Raw genomic sequence first — 17,799 nt, forward strand, 5'->3', positions numbered from 1 at the left:
GTACTTGCCATAGCGACAGGAGGTGGTCAGATCTCTCGCACAATGTGCACGAAGATGGCGAGCCGCCTGATTTGAACCTCGTGCGTGTCCTCTCACGGTTGACGGTTGACGACAGATGCTGCAGTAATCGCAATGGATTTCTCGCTCTGCCTCGATGCCGACGCGCTGCACCAGATTGACTTTACTGGCAATGGCTCTGGAAGACCTCAGTGATCGCCTCAACTTTGACAAATCGAGCACGCTCTGTCTCTCTCTTTCGATCTTTAGCTCTCTGAACGTCCTGATGATTCACAGCCAAGAGCTCTTCCTTGTCGAATTCGGAACCGCCCATGCCAGTAAATTTGCGATTTCCTATTGTCTCCCTACTGCTCCCAGAGGATCTCCGCTATCTTGCACAATCGTTCAGAGAATGGACTTCTGGTGATCCACATGGAGAGTTCCATGTGTCATATCAAAACCCTCACTGTAAGCAACACTTCTCGTGTCGTGCTCGAAAGGTGACGATGGGACTTTGGCTCTCTTAACAGGACTTCCTCCGCCAATGAAGCATGTGCATCATCAACATGAGGAACAGCAGGTGGGCGCTCTGCTATTCTTGAACCCAAGGTCTTGGTATTTCGCCAAGCGACGTATTCTCTCTCGCTGTGATTTTCGGGCTCTGCGCCTTCATCCCTCAGCTGCACATTCCGCCATTGTGGTATCTTTTTGACATCGAACGACCGGTCTGCTGAATTTGAGCCCATAGGTTCTGTTTCATGGAGCTGCGGCCGGTATGTATCTCGCGCTGGCCGCCAGCTGTCGTATCCTGTGCGCCAATCTGTAGTATAGTTGCCGTAGTACCTTTCGATCGATCCAGATCTCGAACGGTAGTGGGTTCTTCTTGTGGGCGAATGCTTCCTTGTGCGTGGCCTGGATCTGTCTTGCCGTCGGTAGCCTCGAGAAACGGGATGTTGGCGTATAGGTGATCTCGCCCTCCGGGAGGAACCATCGTGATCTTGCTGAAATGTAACCCAGCCCTCCTCTCCGTGGTGCCTCGAATGATGTGGTGATCTCGCGAGATAGCTGCGCTCACTACCGTCATCTTTCCCGCGGGATGTGCTGTACTGAGGACGATATGAGGACATGGTGCTGGTGGAATGACTCCGGTCCGCACGAGCGCATGAGAGAGAAGTGATGTTGCGAGATGGAGGAGACGCGTCTGGCGAGGTAGGCATGGAAGGTGCACTTGGCGCCTTCCCAAACTGCATCCTCGAACACGACGCGTCGACGCGTGCAAAAGTGAAGCCAGACATTGCATCTTCCACGGCCCTACAGCCTGCAGTTGGAATGCTTATTGTCTGTAGGCATCGGGTCGCCTAGTCCTAGGAACAGTGCAGACGTCCCCATGTTGCGGCAAGGACACACAACCATCGTCTGTGTACTGCACATGGTGTCATTTCCGAAAGTGAGCAGTATGTCCATGAAGCCGTGATGCTCTGCAAATAATAGGCCCATGCCACGAAGTCGTGATGTAGCTGCTGCCGCTTTCTTTATCTTACTCAGCACTCGTTCTCCAATCGAATATGTACATGCGGGCGATTTGTGACCTTAAGTTCCGTGGCGCCGCCTGCTCTTGTCAATGGTGTTGTCGCTGGTGCCGCAAGGCAACATCGACGAAAAAGAGAACCTGTGTTTCACTCTATGCACCTTTGCAGCAGCGGTTGCTTGAAACCAAAGTGATGCGAACGCCAGATGCCTGCGTTTGCAATGCCTGCTGATCTGCAGGAGCCTTTTTGTGTATCGCAAAACGCAATGTGGGATATCCTATCCAGACTCTGGTGGCTCGGAGGCAGCAGACTGATGGAGTGATACAGCGGATATGCAATTGCCGCAAAGATATCTATACTCATGAAGTACCAAGCCTGTGTCACCAATCCTTGACATCTAGCAGGGCGTTCGAGGCGGGACCCGTTCTCCGAATTGATCCGCACATCTCAGACACGGAAATAATGCTGCGATCTCGGTGGTCTGCAAGACTCGATTCGATTGTGCTCTCAGCAGCCAGGAAAGTGGGTGTTGGGAGTGCAGTGACAGCCGCGTGTCACAAATCACGGCCTGTAGCTGTGACGATTCCCATAGCCTCCCAATCGACCGTCATGTCGATAGCCTCCTCCCCCGCCGTACCTGCCACCACCTCCAAATCCGTAACGACCATCTTGATATGCAGGCTCAGAACGACGCGGGCCGCGGCTGTAGTAGTCGTCTTGGTAGCCTCTGTCGTTTCGCGGTCCTGTTGGGTAGTCGTCTCTCGGAGGCGCACGCTCAGCAGGACCACGACGCTCCTCGCGCCGACGATCTTCAGCTTCGCGCGCTTGTGCATTCTCGTCAATCTCCATGGCCTCCTCCACTGCTGGCTCCACATCGACTGTGAACGGCAGCTTTGGTCCTGCAGCCTTGAGAAACACATTCAAAGTGCGACCGTCAGCCTGACGACAGATCAGCGATATGCCCAATGATCTGATGCTCTCCATACATACCTTCTTCCCATTGAATGTGTTGATCACCGCCTCTGCTCCAGCCTTATCCTCGAATGTCATCTCTGCCACCACAGTAGGCGTCTCAGCGGTGAGCTTGCAGGTGAGGACAGTGCCGCCAACGTCAGTCATCACACTCTCGATATCTGCAGCGGTCGTTCCTGGCGCAAAGTTCTGCGCGACTACAACGTGCTGGCTGGTCGCTGCCCCTCTAAAGCTTATGTTCGTATTTCCGTTGGCGACCGCCGGCGGTGCCTCGTACCCTGCATAGTCACTGCTCTTAACATCGCTGACTGGATCCGAGATGACCTGTGAGGCCCGCTGTTGGAATTTGGTCGATCGTGTGCGGCTGTCGTCGTTCGGCGCAGGCCGGGCTGCTTGCGTCTGTGGACGGTTGGCTCGTGGCGCTGAGCCCGAATTGGTTCGAGGCAGAGATGCAGTGCGTGGCTACAAGTATCTTAGTCGCTGCCCGGCTCAGGCTCTCGCCAGTCGGGGTGATGATCATACCTTCGCGACACCGACTCTGCTGGCAAGGCTGGCGCCAGGAGCTGGCTTCGAACGCGGTCCCTGGGGTGTCTGCGATCTGTTGCGCTTGCCGAAAATTTCCTGTGCGAGCTGCTCGGCCTTGCGCTTTTTGCGGCCTATCGCGACATCAGCAGTGGTAGGGGTCGAAACGTGCAGCGGTACGGCTTACTCTCTTGAAGCAACTGGTCAAAGGACACGGATTGCGGGTTCGCCATGGCTGCGCACTGCGCCTAATGGGCTGACTGTAGCAGTGGTTAAGTAGGTGCTACTCGGGTAGAACAATACAGGTTCGCGCAGATGGCGATGGCGTGGAGGGCGTGTCGCAAATGGCCGAAGCTCGCTGGATGTCGTTGCGTTGGATCTGCGAGGTCGTTCCAAAGCGCGCTAGTGTGTCAAGTCACGTGATCGTCAAAAATATGTAGGCCAGTTGTTGGCGTATTTCGCGTGATACACTGGATGCGAATCAAGACGTAGCACAGAATTTTCACACGGAGAGCATGAATCTGAGGCCGCCTTTCCTGATTTCGAAGCTATGTCGATGGCACCACGCATAGCTTCAACCAGTGTATTCAGGCGATCTGGATATCCGAATTTGCCTATATGGCCGGAGACGATGATGTGTCGGGGGATTTTGCACGCAATCGACTATGAGCGACGAGTGACTGTTGTATTTCGATTGCGGGTGCCAGGATAGCTGCGCCTTGGGATCGATGTGAGCTACAATATTAGCAGGGAGCATTAAGCTGATGTCGCAGACCGCCTCTCACACCGAAACCATGTCACCAAGGTGCCCACATGCTGGCTCTCTCCAAGCCAAGCGCCCGATAGTTGAGGAGATCGTCGTCTGCTGTACCAGACCGCCATCTATGGCATCTTCATGTCCGCATGATGTGGTTTTCTCGTACGCATGGTCGCCTTGGGAAGTCAGTGATCGATACGCAGTAACTACCGGCGAGCAAGTGCGGAAGAGTATAGATGACGATGTGATTGAGAGAACTGCCCGGAGAAGACATGAGAAATGGGTGCAGATGACGGTCTGGGCCGTGACTGGGAAGAAAGCCAGATGTGATAGTACATAGTTCTGAACATGCGGTCCTGACCTTCGTAATTCTTAGATCTCGGTCGAGAAACCACATGTGAGCCGAGATGTGTCGTCGAGTTGAACAATGCGCTTTCCATGCGATTGTCATGCGCGTCGGTGACTACCTCATGGGCCCACGGCAGAAAGCGAAGGCGTGAGAGGGTGGGTGCTAGCAGCAAACCTGCGCCAGCTGCTTCCACTTCTGCAAACATCGATCTCGATTGCCTTTAGACAGTACGAGCCAGTTTTCCACCCAGATTGGTCTACCTCGAATTGACTCGCATGCTGCGCTTCGTGCAGACGGACTGAAAATGCCTCATCGAGGCGGAGCCACGACACCACAGCCTGAGCGTGCGGACAGTCCATTGTCCTCAGCTGCACGAGATGCCTTGCAGAGCAATCTCGACAACACCTTAACTTTGAATAGGAAGAAGTCGTGGTTCGGTAGCGCTCGCGAGGTCTTCCAACGGGGTGCGAAAGGAGTTGTCGGGCACCTGCGAAGTGGTGATCGAAAGGGCAGTCAAGAAGAAGCCCAAGAGTACGTCAATATCGCGGTATCGACTGCTAATACTGACGCCGCTAGAAACGTTGACGTCGACCTGCCAAATGCCGACGAGGAGAACAGCTCTGCATCAGTGTCAGTGGGCGAGTCTCACAGTTCGCTAACGCCGCTCCGGCCAACGCGCGCCGACCGTCAGAAGACCTTTACTCCCAAGAGCGCCATGAACAGTCTTCGACAACACATTCATGCAAGTGGAAAGGAGAAGAGCAGGCGTGCAGCATTGTCAGACATCACCAGCAACGGAGTCAATTCCGCACAGCCAGCAGGACGAACCTCGACAGAGATTACGACAGCCGCTGGAGAGTCTCAGTGTGAGGTGAAGAGCCCTACGAGGCAACACGGCAGGACATCAAGCGTTGCACGAAGTGTCATCGGAAGCTTGCGTGGGTTGAGCCGTCGAGGCACAATGTCGAACCCGACTTCACCAGCCAGCAACAACGGCTCGCCGACAAAACGAGCAGCGGCGATTCCACTGCCATCGTCGCCTATTGATGTGCCAGCGCCGACGCTCAAACTGAACCTGCGCGATTCTCCAAGTTTATCGACAGGGTTCCTCTACAGCCCGCCCATGATCGACCAGAATTCAGAGCTGATGTCTATCACCAATCCTGTCAACCAGGGCTCAATGAAAGTGCCAACGTATTACACCCGTTTGCCGGGCGAAGGTCCTACGGATGCCATTCTGGCCGGCAAGGGCAACAGCAGACAATTATCAGGTGCCGTGAGTGAGTTTCTGCGGTTGCCCACAGATGAGTTTGAGTTAAGTACACCGGAGCGCCCCTCGACACCGATGCCAGGCACTGGCGCACAGCTGGAGCTCGACGGCAATGTTGATGTGTTCGATGAGCCACCTCTGTTTGAGCGAAGCGTAGAAGCGCGAGACACACCAGAGAAGCGAGACAATAAGACTTTGAAGAAGATGATATCCTTGGACGCTTTAGCAGAGCAGCACATTAGGGATTCGCCGAGGCGTGGCATCCGCCTGACTCCATCGTCAGCAACGCACAAGGTTGGTAATATTTCCAACACGACCTCAAGCAAGCACGACCTGCCGCCTCTCAAGCTGGCAGCTTTATCGACCCCGAGCGCAGGACACCGAGATCCGGTTAGCGGCCAGTGGAAAAGCGAAGACCCATTCGCGCCCGAAAATGCAGTTGGTGGTCTTGCCGCAGCATCCCCCGGATCAGTCAACAGCCACGAGAAGTGGAGGGCTACCCCCGGAACCGCAGTGCAGTCAACAAACCGCAATGGTGAGTCAGAAGCGGACAGCTCAACACTCGAGCGACGTCCTAGTTCAACAGCGAAGGGCAGAGCCATGTCGATCGAGAGAGAAATGCTGCTCGAGAATACCGCACTTCTTGGTCAAAGTGCAGCACGAAAAATCGCCGCAAGAGCGATTTCAGGACAAGCCGCCACTTTAGGTGCTCTTGAAGCAACAACAGAGGTGCCACTCGCAGCGGAGAACTTCGGACCTCCGCAAGACGATACCAGCAACGTTGTTTCACAAACATCGAGTCGCCTGAGCTCGGCGCAGTTTGACCAATTCCATCCGGAGCACTTTCTTGGCTTGGAAGAATGCGACCGCGGTGATCCGCCTCCAAGCATGGTTGATTCTGTGGATGGCAATTCGACAGCAGACAGGTGTAGACGTGAGAATGATCATCCAAGCACTGCGCCGCTGTATCAGCGCGTCGCGCAATCCCAGACTCCAAGCCCGTCTCGGTTGTCTACGGGATTAGGACGCTCATCGGACGTTGGCGAGGTCTTCTGGAGGTTTTCTGTCCAAGATTGGATGCACAAAGGCGGCCATGCAGCGACGCCAAATTTGGAACCGTCGCCACGCCAAGGCTCTGTGGCCATCAGCATCGATTCTGTGTCGGAGCGCAGAGTAACGCCGCCAGTGAGTCCCACTGTGACGACTCCAGGACCCTCGCCGAGCATGGGCGATCGCCTGAGTTTCGAGTTGAAGAGGTCAAACCGCAACATGAGATATAATGCGCTCACAGAGATAAGCAACGAAAGCTCCGTCGACCATGAGGATGACGCGAGAGGCCCGACAAGCATGCGTCCCGCTACGTCAAACCCATTCAGGACGCCACAGAGTGATGATGTGAGCAAAGTCGCAGAACGCGAACAATCTTTCCCAACATTCGAGAGTGTGTTTCCCCCATCAGCAAGATCGTCACCTTCGAGGAGACGTTCACCAAAGAGATCTCCGGACTTTGACCCAAGTTCGGACAGCATAGAGTCCGGTTTGCAAGAGGCAATCACCGATCATTATGTGTTCCAGAACGCCTTGGCTGGTGCAGACTTCCTGGAATCTCTGAAAGCTGGACGTCCACCCGCGGACCAGGCCAGGCATGATGACCCTGACAATGCTCTGAATCTTGCATGCGAGACGGCCGACTTGAAGGACTCTCCTCAGTCAAATGGCATACGTGTCGACTCACTCCAGTCTTCCTTTGACAAGGATCGGGAATGCTCAGCCAAGGATGACGATGGTTCCTGTGATGAGGTCCCAGACGAAGAAAATCTGGCCAGTGCACAAGAAGATCATCACGTTGATGTTGCAGCGACGGCACAGTCCGACACTGATTCTTTGGATGATTGTCTCCACCTTTACCAGAGTTACGAAGCATGTCAAGGCCGGTTCCCGGAAGAAGCTCCATCTTCGGACATCGAATGTGCCGCTATCATCTCGTCCAGCCCGCCTGCGCAAAGAGTTGGTCCACTGAACACCAGCTTGCCAAAGTGACCTCAGCCTGGCAAGACCCGTGTGAGGGCAGCCAGTATTCAGGGCCATTGGTTATGTGCAGCATGCAGGCCTGGCAACAATATGGTATTTGGGTCTGCTAGCTTGGCTTTCCGGAGTGCGAAACAGGATATGATCCATTGATACAGTATATGGTGGATAGCATCCTTAGCGTAACATCTTAGTATTGCTCAGGTTGATGTAGACGAGTAGACAGCAGCTGAACAGGTCGTCAGATTATGCCTATGTCCGGAGTGTAGAATCGGCGGCGTGCTGGTGCCACGTGCCGCGCCATGACGAAATCCGACTTGACCGCTGCACCGAAAATGATGGATGCGATGGTGAACGAGCGGTCGTGTATTCGTGCGCGAGATTAGTGTGAGTGAATTGCAAGCTGAGGAAGAGCACTTGCTGCGAGAAGCCGATGCTGACACGAGACGGAAGCTGCCGTGCAGGGGAGCTCACACCTGATGCACCTCTTCCGCCAGCCAAAACTCTACAACCCAAGATGTGATGCTACGTCAACAGCGTCTTCGACAGAGCGCTGTAAGCCTCTGCAGGAGACCCCTGAGCGAACATGTGATCCTTTACCAGAAGGCGACTCCCTATCGCCTGTTCCACGAAACCACACGATGTCGAGATACCATTGGGATCAAGGCCAACATAGTCCGCAGACCTGGACCCGAAGCTCAGCAAAACACTGTGGCATCTTCCAAAATGCTGCAGGACTACAACTCTCCATTCGATGCGACCGTCGTGGAGCTCTTGAAAGCAGCAGGCCCCTTCGATCACGATGTCGACATACAAGGCAGCATGGATGAGTTCGGCATGGGGTCGCATTCGCAGTATGCGCATGAAGGTCCGGTGAAGAGTCTTTACAGCCGCGGTGGGGTGTCGTTGTCTCCGGGAGGGAGTAGCGGCGGCAGTGCGGTGGCAGTGGCGAAAGGTGCTTGCGAGGTTGCACTGGGAACGGATACTGGAGGGTCTGTGAGATTGCCAGCTGCTTATACTGGTGTCCTGGGGTTCAAGCCATCGTATGGCCGCATATCGAGATGGGGTGTGATTCAATACGCCAACTCGCTAGACACTGTAGGGATTCTCGGGCGACGGGTCGAGAAGCTTGAGGAGACATTCGCGCTTCTTGACAAGTATGACGCGAGAGACCAGACGTCTCTGTCCAAGTCCTTGCGCGAACGGATACGATCGCAATCCTCTCGCAACACCGAACGCCTGAGGATTGGCATTCCAATCGAGTACAACATCAAAGAGCTCAGTCCGATCGTCAAAAGGACCTACCTCGATACTCTCCGATCGCTACGAAACGCGGGACACTCTCTCCATGCGGTCTCACTACCCAGCACGCAATCGGCTCTCTCAGCTTACTACGTCCTCGCCCCAGCCGAGGCTTCTTCAAACCTGGCCAAATACGATGGCATACGCTATGGACACCGCACTTCCACCACCGACGCGAGCCCTCACAACGATCCTCCACTACCATTGTACACGAAAACAAGAGGCGAGGGATTTGGAGATGAAGTGAAGAGGCGGATCCTGCTCGGAGCCTACACGCTCAGCTCGGAAGCTATGGACAATTACTTCATACAAGCACAACGCGTGAGAAGACTTGTACAACAGGACTTCGATCGTGTATTCGCGCAGCAGAATCCGTTGCTAGATCCTACGAGTGAGAGTCTAAGCGAAGAGGAGGATAAGGTGGATTTACTCCTTACACCTACGGCTCCTACCCTGCCACCGACAATCGAAGAGCTAGCAAAGCAATCGCCGCTGGAAAGCTACATGAACGATGTATTCACTGTTCCGGCTTCACTTGCTGGGCTGCCAGCCATAAGTGTACCTGTTCCAGTGCCCGAGGCAGAAAGGGCGAAGCTGGAAGACACGGATATCAAGACTGCAGGAATGCAGCTTATTGGGCAATTTGGAGACGACGAGCTGGTGCTCAGAGCAGCAAAGCAGCTGTATCACGAGTTGTTATAAGTCATCGGACTGGCTGGAAGTGGAGCATAAGTTCTCGATTTCTTGCTGATAGCTGGAATTGCCGCTGGCACAGCCAATGATCTTCCCTTCCATTCTATCGCCAAAACCTATGAAAGCCTCGTGTGGGCATTGTCTGATCTATTCCCGCCAAAACACCCTGCTCTCCCTCGTGCAGTCTAATAATCATTTCCATTTTGACTCTCGGCCATTCTTCGTAAATTTTGCATGTCGTTACCAGCGATTTATTGTGCTGTTTGACTGCGATCATCTCTTTGTACTGATCAAGCATTCCGTCCTACCGAGCTCGCGCTTTCACCAACTCTGAGCTCATCATCAATCACGCCCACTGCTCTTCTGCTAGAAGCTGTTGTGCTCTGCGATTCACTTCGTTCACGAGGTCCTGCAACACCGCCTACGCCTCCATCCCAAACTCCCAGACCTGCAGATGGTAGAGGAGATGTAAAGGACGGCACGCGATTGAACTCGCGAGATGGTCGCTCGGCCGCCGCTTCTGTGGGTCGTGACGAATGTTCACGGCCGCCGGTGATATCGAGGCGTGGTGTCTCCGATTGCGAGGAGTCACGTCGGCGGGCCCTCAATGCTCGCTCCAATGCTCTCACGCGTTGACGCAGAGCTTCGTTCTCAGCTTTGACGATCTCCATCTCGGTTCGATAAGCTGTCGCATCGGCGAAGTGCTGCATGGCAGTGTTCACGCTGGCCTGATGAGGGCTTTGCGCAGGAGAGGGCAGTGGCTGCGGGACGACCGGTGCTGGCGTACCGGCCTGGGCGTGTGTGGAGGACGCAGTGTTGTGTGAGGGGTCGCGGGAAAGTGGTGGACGATGTGGCAGTGTGTGAAGTGCTCCAGCCGCTCGCGATACGTCCATGGAGTGCCTCGCTGGAGTCGACGTGCCTGAAGCGCTCATCGATGGGTTCCTGCTCAGACTCGAGCGGTCCCCTGCCGCAGCAGCTGCTCGATCGGCTTGTGCCTGTGACACACTCCCAATAGGCATCACACCGCTGGACTGTGCATGGATGGAGTAGTGTGTCGTGCCACTCGCAGTGGTCGCAGGCGTTGGGATACTTCGTGTGCTGACGGACGAGGATGATCGGTGTCGACGAGAGGGCGTAGGATGAGTCGCACCCACCATCTGGTGAGTCGGATTGGGATCGGATATATCGATGGGCAATAACGAGGCGTTTCCGGACACGCCAGACGCGGAAGACGCGTTGCTGGCGACTGATGCGGATTGAGCTCGCAGAGCAGTGAGTTCTCTGGTCAGGCGGTTTACCTACACGGTCTCTTAGCATCTCCGTAGCAGTCGTTGTACCCCCTCACGTGCATACCACAGCCTCTTGCTCCTTTTCGCACTCGAGATAGAGCTCCGCAGCAGTCAGAGGGCGTGGATGGCGCATCGGCAGGCCGTCGTTGGTCGACATGACTGGACTGCGAGAGGAATGATGGCTGTGTACTGTCGCCGACGCTGGCTGTTGCGGTGGGCCCATGATCTGGCTTGTCCGCCTCGACGCGGTGGTGCTCGTCGTCGCTGGCGGAGGTGCTGGTGCTGCGCGGTCAGCGCGTGGTGAGGCAGGCAGACTCGCGATATCCGGCGCCATGATCTCTGCTCTTGCCTAGAGTTTCGACGTGCGGTGCGATGTTCGGACACGATCCGCCAGTGATGTGTTTCGCAGTAGCTACTTGACCAGCAGTAAGCTACTTTGACGAGTCGTCGTGGTTAGCGGCTGCGGTGAGCGATATATATTGTGCAGGCAATCGAGCAATGTTGGTATACAAACAATGCTCACGCCGTTTCACCAACGCTTTTCCAGCGACTCGACAACACAAACGCCGTGGTCACTGAGTGGTTGCAGAGCCCCCGCTGGCACGTAGATCGTTGTACCTCACCAGAACCCTGCCGCCGCCGCCTGGGAGAAGCATGATGTTGAGGGGTCTCGGTCGTGAACTGGATATTGGACAAGGGTTCCTAGCGTGAAACCAAGGATCGGCGAGCGCCTGTGGCTCGTGCAGCAGTTCACACCATGGCACGCGCATCGTTCCAGCCTCTCCTCATTCTTTCGGATGTCATCATCGCCATGCTACTGCGCACTTGAGTTCTGGTACCTGAGCCGTTCACAGTCGTTGCTGCTAAGCAGCTCGCGGCGGAACGAGCAGACAGTAGTCCTCCCAATCTTACACTAGAGTAAGCATCTTCCAGCTCAGGAGCTCAACAGAGGGTATGGCACATATTGCTGCCTCAGGTGCCCTATCTTGAAAAGCATGAGCGCCCACTGGGCCTCGAATAAACTGTCACCGAGCTCCTCATCGAGCAAGAATATACGATGAACCACAGCAAGTCTTGTAGGATGCGTTACCAGTTCCTTGGCACGTACACATCGGACCCAGAACATCCTGAATCCATCGAACGGATAGCAAGGCCCCCGAACAGGAAGTATGCAACATGTTTCAAACAATGCAGGCATCATCACCTGGACTCTGTGCTGCACTGTTAACAGCCCACACCAAGGCTGCGAGGCGACACGCACCATCGAGATACGCTACGCAGAGTAAGAAATGGTCATATTTCCTCATTTCCATCGATTGCTAGCTGGGCTTTGACGTCTCTCGGGGCTCTTTCGTGATACTAATAAGGTCGGTCGCTCGCAGAATGCAATGGTGTGATCGCTTCTAGACTCCAAGGATTATCCCATCGCGGAGGCGCAGGTACTCTCGCCCCCCGTGACAGCTACGAGGCAGAGTTGGCTGGATTTACTATGTACTGCCTCCGCGGTTCGGGCATTAATAGTAGGTAGTGCTCCCATTTCGCTAACATCGGGCTTGGTCAGATCGTCCACAGTACCCCCATCCTCAGTCGAACGTGACTGCTGTGGTTGTGAATGCCAACTGAGGCTGATGACGGAAAGCGGCTCCTGTGTTGATCTCTGGAACAGTGATGAGAGAGCTGGCAGACTGAACAAGTAGATCACAGACATTGATAAACGCGCAAAAACTTCGAAGCTATTCGAGATATTTCTGCCCAGTCAACTCATCAATAAGCTCAAACATTGCATTGCCTCCCATCCAGCCTGCCTTGTGCGATCCAGCTACACCCCTTGTATATGCTGCTTCTTCCTGAGAGATCTCAACAGTCTCTGACGCACGCCCACTCGCAGCCGCACCGGCAAATAAATCCACATGACAGCATTGTTCCAGCACACAGAATCAGTCGACAGCCTTTCCAATTGTCTGTCCGACAGTCAAACTGCCATGCTTCCATATAAGCGATCATAAAAGCGAAGCTTTCTCATCTTTTTCGTAGGTCCTGCCGGCTGTTTCGGCTCAGGCCGATCCGAATTATTCACCGCGCTTGCTGGACCAGGTAGCATCATGATCTCGCGCTCTGCTATCAATATGCAACGGCCATGTTTCCCTCGAGCTCGAGGATGTGCAACCCGAAATGCCAAGTACATTCTTAGAAAGTAGACTCGAGACAACTAGTCGAAGGAAAATGAACACGAATGCTGGTCCAGAGGATCGAGGGTAACTGTGGCCGAGCGATTGTTTTGACTGCACAGCAGTATTGGAAATTCATTTCGACAGCTCAATTCTTGCACGCACGATTCACCCCGTCGGTCCGGCTCGGTGACCCTGATCTGGGCCATGAGCTTAGTGCGAACACCCACGAGCACGATGTCGGGCATGGACTCTGCGGTGGAGTTCATATCATTCTTTCGAACGGCAATAGTGACGTCCATAACTTGCCCCGGATAGGAATGGGAGCAGGTGGTGCAGGATATGTCCATAGTCAGGATCGGCATCGTTTGAGGTCGACCTTTCGCTTTAGCCTTTGCTTTCCACTCACGTCGCCGCTGCTCTGGGGGTAGCAGGAGCCAACTCTGTATCTTTGATTGATAAGTCGATGTGGTCAGAGTGCTCGCAAACAAGTCCTCAGGTGGTTGTGCAAGCTGATAGTTGATTGATGGATGACCATCCCACCACGTATCATTCATCTGCGGCGACGCACCATCCACCTGCAACTGCAAACCGAGTCGGTACTCCACGCCTACAATGATTGTTTCTGGCCTACACTGCATGTGGTCCGTAAATGTAGGTGGCGGCATTCGCTGCGCGTGCGGGAATTGGATCGCGAAAGGACTCGTGAATTCGTCCCCAACCGTTGCCGAGATCCACCCTACACATACAACCACCTGCTCCTGGCACAGCTGCTTGTCATAGGTACGTTCCACCATTTGACTGCCGCCTTGGCCACCAGAGTAGAAGATCCGAGTCTTGTATCGGAACATGGCTCGAAGTATGACAGTGGCCGTGATAGTTCCACATAGTGGCACAGTCTCGATCAATTTCTCGGTGACTTTCGGAAACGAAACGGCGATTCGATTATACTTCGTATGGCTGAGGTCGCTAGCATACACTGTTTCGCTCTGCCACTTGAACACTGCTTTGTCGTACGGAAGGTATTTAAGAACCAAAGACCCTGTGACCGGTCCGGTCGAGCCGTAGATGGTTCGCGCCCCTTCGTCAAGTCGAATTTGTGCGTCCAATTTGCCCAGCTTCGGGTAACGCCTGTCTCGAAGGTTGAGGGTAGGTGGCATGTCTTCCTTACTGATGTGAGAGGTTATGTGTGCTTTGTCGTACTCAGGATTGATGTGTCTTTTTGAACAGCTGATATGATGATGGCCTGAAAGGACTCTGTAGGAAAAGGCGAGCGCGCAGTTGCAAAGATCCGCGACGAAGATTCGCAAAGCGCTTTCGTGTAATACTTAGCTGCTTTTGTCGAGTACTTACTCAAGGACGGCCAAAAAACGCTACGGAAGGCTCGTTGGTGAAGTACTGAAGGTGCCATGCTGAGCTGTTGCTGCTTCCCGTGAACACGAAGTGAGCACCTCTGGAGTGTCAGCATAGTGCGGACCAGCTGTCTTCATCAAGACGTTGAGATGGAAGATGCATAGATGTAGTGGGCCAAGTGCGAAAAATAGAGCCCAAGAATGGTCTGATTTCTGACCAGGAGCAATGTTTTGTCAACGTGCCGTTGGCGGAAGTGGGTCCGTGCGGCGCTTATCAACGCCCGCAAAACCCTTGTGGCGCGACTATCCGGCGTACTGTTCCTGACCTCGGTTTCCGCCCTTTCAACCGAATCACCTCGTCTCATCCGTCCCATAAAGCAAAGACATATGACAACATGTGTGTGAGTTGCTTGCATATACGCGTCGTTCCTTGCGCAGTTTCGAAGACTTCTAGTACCACCCTTTGAATCTGTGCTTAGCATTGTTCTTGCATGCAGATGGTCCAGCGGAAACTCGTGGAACCCACGCGACTCAGCTGTTTTGCCGATTCTGGAAATCCTGGGCCACTTGTCTTGGCTATACACGAACTGCCCTAAAGAGACTGCTCATTTTCACAAGGCAGTAGCAAGCTGTCAAGATGGCGGCCGAAATCGCGAGACCCGCGCTGTCCAAGCGCCGCCGTTTGTCAAGCTCTGCTGATATGCAACAAGCCATTGCTCAGCCGGGCAGTATCAAGATCAACGTGACTGGAGCATCGATCATAGATCACGAAGAAGAGGACTCTTCACCCGAAAGGTCTCCCACAAGCAGCCAGGCAGACCACTCCGAGATTGACGGCGAGCATTCTTATCAGCATCACAAGCGTGACATACGGCTTCCGAACCACACAGCAGTTGTTTCACACGTGGCAGCAGACATTGGTGGTAGTTTGGCCAAAGTTGTCTACTTCACGCGCGAGAATGAGCACGAGTCCACTTCTGGTGGCCGCTTATCTTTCCTTTCTTTCGAGACGGAGAAGATCGACGACTGTATCGATTATCTACGCACTCTACAAGTGAAGCATCAGCGAGCCAACGGACTGGATCAGTCAACGAAGTTGAGCGTCATGGCCACAGGTGGTGGAGCGTTCAAATTCTATGACAAGATTCGATCAACGCTAGGCGTGGAAGTCGAGCGGGAAGATGAGATGGAATGCCTGATCAAAGGACTGGATTTCTTCATCACGCAAATACCAAACGAGGTCTTCACATTTGATGACAGCGACGAGGATGGACCTATGCAGTTTCAGGACCCCAAAGAAGACGTGTACCCTTATCTGCTCGTGAATATTGGGAGTGGAGTGAGCATGATCAAGGTCTCTGGCCCATCAGAATATCAGCGTATCGGCGGCACATCGCTGGGTGGCGGTACTTTGTGGGGTCTTTTGTCCCTTCTGACAGGCGCGAGGAACTTTGACGACATGCTGGACATGGCAGACAAGGGTGACAATGGAGCTGTGGATCTGCTTGTTGGTGATATATATGGTGAAGGGATGGGGTACGAGAAGATCGGGCTGAGCGAAAAGACGATTGCCAGCAGTTTCGGCAAAGTTCTGAAGAGGAAACGAGAAGCAGAAAGGCTAGCAGAGGACGGGAACGGATGCAGCAATGAGAAGCTCACTAGACCGAAGCGTTCAAAGACAGCGAATGGTGTGTCGGATGACAATGTTGGGAGTGGCCTGGTTGGTGATGGTAGGATGTTCAAGCCCGAAGACATCTCGAGGAGTCTGCTATACGCCATTAGGTAAGATCCATCTCAGGGTTCACTTGGACTGTTCTAAGCTAACGTTCAACAGTAACAACATCGGCCAGATCGCCTTTCTGCAATCAGAACGACACGACTTGAAGCGAATATACTTTGGCGGCTCTTTCATCAGAGGACATCAGCAAACCATCCACACGTTGTCCTTTGCCATTAATTTCTGGAGTAAAGGCACGAAACAGGCATATTTTCTCAGACACGAAGGATATCTTGGCGCTGTCGGTGCCTTCGTCAAGAGGAAGCCCGCGAATTGGGGACGCAGTAGAAGTGTAGAACCCAACGGGATATAAAACTTACTCTCTCCTCCACTGCGTCGCCTAAACACATCACACTGAAGTGCAATCTGCGCAATCCATTCTTGAGTACCACCACTGTCTGGACAGTTCAATCGCGGTCCACGGCAGTCACAACGACATGTACAGCAAGACCGAAACGAATGCTTCAAGGCATTAACGGTTTCATCACTGCAGCCGAAAGACAAACGAGGAGCGGTTCTCAATCACCATTCATCGGACTGTCATAACCGGGTTGAATGACCCAACCGGCCACGTAACTTTGGACTAATGGGTCAGTCAGCAAAATTCGACACTCTTACACTCCCTATGATTACGACCTGAACATTCATGTCAGGTGCAAGGAAAGGTCGACGGAGTTGAGGCTGTTTTGCGCTGCATTTCAAGCCTTCGCGTCGATCACAGTGAACAATTGATGGTTGACTCATCAAAACTTCCAAAGCTTGTTCCACGCCACCTTGTTCCGCGAAACAGCTTGCTCTTTCTTCCTCCTTTCGGGCTCAACAGAGCGCGACTTGACTCTGCAACCCTCTCCAACTCCGCGATAAGGTATCCATCTATCGCACTCAGAGCTAGCATCACAAGGTGCTCTTTCTGGGCCGCTCAGCTCGCCCGATCTTGCTTGTGGAAGGCCAAGTCAGCATCGGCCTCGAAACGAAATAACAGCATCTTGCTGCGACTCACTTCCTTCAATAATGCCCAGCATGTGGGTTCCGATGAATTCAGTCGAGCAGCTTGACTCCATTATTTTGCCGCGGCCGATCGGACTGTGTCGGCACTTACGCCTGTGCCGCATCCTGGATTTACTCTTTTTGAGCTAATCATGCATACTGTACGCGACCGGGCGGCACATAAGCGGGCCGCACTACTTGATGAGGCGAGACGGCGCGCCTTGAGCTCTGGACAACACATCTACCGCTGTTACATAGGCTATCAAATCACAGAGCATATCCTCAGCTTTACCTTTACTCGAGCCTACAGCTCAGGAAAGTGAACTCGTGGACATCTGCAAGATGGGCTGGGAGCACGCGGTCATCGTCACGATCGCGGTGTTGATATTGTACAGCATAAGCTTGGTGATTCATCGAATTTACTTGAGTCCGACCGCGAATATTCTGGACCGAAGCTAGCTGCCGCAACGTTCTGGTATGAGTTCTACTACGATGTGGTTAAGCAAGGCAGATATACCTGGAAGATTAGAGAGCTTCATGAGCAGTATGGTAAGTTCTTATAGACACTACTTCGCCCGATTTTTATTCAGCAGTTGTAGGTCCGATTGTACGCATCAACCCTTACGAAGTACATATCAACGATCCAGATTATTACAATGAGATATATACGGGACCCTCAAAGCGATGAGAGAAATGGGCATGGTCTGCAGCAATGTTCGGAACGTCAACATCTCACTTCAGCACGCTTCAGCATGAGCTGCACCAAAGAAGACGAGCACCTCTGAATCCATTCTTTTCCAAGGCTTC

At 53.6% G+C, this 17,799-nt stretch overlaps 7 protein-coding genes across 8 annotated transcripts; 4 read left to right on the top strand and 3 right to left on the bottom strand.

Moving 5' to 3' along the window:
- Positions 1-2,087: 2,087 nt before the first annotated feature.
- CKM354_000121900 (uncharacterized protein) lies at positions 2,088-3,253 on the bottom strand (the record flags this gene model as incomplete). The annotated part of the gene is made up of 4 exons (XM_044796335.1): positions 2,088-2,465; positions 2,517-2,960; positions 3,021-3,154; positions 3,208-3,253. The coding sequence occupies 4 exons, from the start codon at positions 3,251-3,253 to the stop codon at positions 2,088-2,090; spliced, it is 1,002 nt and encodes a 333-aa protein (XP_044652270.1).
- A 1,177-nt stretch (positions 3,254-4,430) lies between these two features.
- Positions 4,431-7,436, top strand: CKM354_000122000 (uncharacterized protein; the record flags this gene model as incomplete). The annotated part of the gene is made up of 2 exons (XM_044796336.1): positions 4,431-4,657; positions 4,703-7,436. 2 exons carry the CDS (start codon positions 4,431-4,433, stop codon positions 7,434-7,436), a joined length of 2,961 nt encoding a protein of 986 aa, XP_044652271.1.
- A 510-nt stretch (positions 7,437-7,946) lies between these two features.
- CKM354_000122100 (uncharacterized protein) lies at positions 7,947-9,428 on the top strand (the record flags this gene model as incomplete). The annotated part of the gene is made up of 1 exon (XM_044796337.1): positions 7,947-9,428. One exon carries the CDS (start codon positions 7,947-7,949, stop codon positions 9,426-9,428), a length of 1,482 nt encoding a protein of 493 aa, XP_044652272.1.
- Positions 9,429-9,709: 281 nt separating this feature from the next.
- On the bottom strand, positions 9,710-11,042 carry CKM354_000122200 (uncharacterized protein; the record flags this gene model as incomplete). The annotated part of the gene is made up of 2 exons (XM_044796338.1): positions 9,710-10,717; positions 10,773-11,042. The coding sequence occupies 2 exons, from the start codon at positions 11,040-11,042 to the stop codon at positions 9,710-9,712; spliced, it is 1,278 nt and encodes a 425-aa protein (XP_044652273.1).
- Positions 11,043-12,917: 1,875 nt separating this feature from the next.
- Positions 12,918-14,391, bottom strand: CKM354_000122300 (uncharacterized protein; the record flags this gene model as incomplete). Its single annotated transcript, XM_044796339.1, has 2 exons — positions 12,918-14,190; positions 14,354-14,391. The coding sequence occupies 2 exons, from the start codon at positions 14,389-14,391 to the stop codon at positions 12,918-12,920; spliced, it is 1,311 nt and encodes a 436-aa protein (XP_044652274.1).
- Positions 14,392-14,865: 474 nt separating this feature from the next.
- CKM354_000122400 (pantothenate kinase) lies at positions 14,866-16,318 on the top strand (the record flags this gene model as incomplete). Its single annotated transcript, XM_044796340.1, has 2 exons — positions 14,866-16,010; positions 16,063-16,318. 2 exons carry the CDS (start codon positions 14,866-14,868, stop codon positions 16,316-16,318), a joined length of 1,401 nt encoding a protein of 466 aa, XP_044652275.1.
- A 1,016-nt stretch (positions 16,319-17,334) lies between these two features.
- On the top strand, positions 17,335-17,680 carry CKM354_000122500 (uncharacterized protein; the record flags this gene model as incomplete). 2 transcript variants are annotated; one of them, XM_044796341.1, is made up of 3 exons in its annotated part: positions 17,335-17,397; positions 17,448-17,541; positions 17,586-17,680. In XM_044796341.1, 3 exons carry the CDS (start codon positions 17,335-17,337, stop codon positions 17,678-17,680), a joined length of 252 nt encoding a protein of 83 aa, XP_044652276.1. The 2 variants fall into 2 exon arrangements, with proteins under 2 accessions (XP_044652276.1, XP_044652277.1); XM_044796342.1 differs by having other exon boundaries at positions 17,592-17,680.
- Positions 17,681-17,799: the final 119 nt, after the last annotated feature.

This window comes from Cercospora kikuchii (genome assembly GCF_019650295.1).
Source record: "Cercospora kikuchii DNA, contig_00001, whole genome shotgun sequence".
Lineage (NCBI taxonomy): Eukaryota > Fungi > Ascomycota > Dothideomycetes > Mycosphaerellales > Mycosphaerellaceae > Cercospora > Cercospora kikuchii.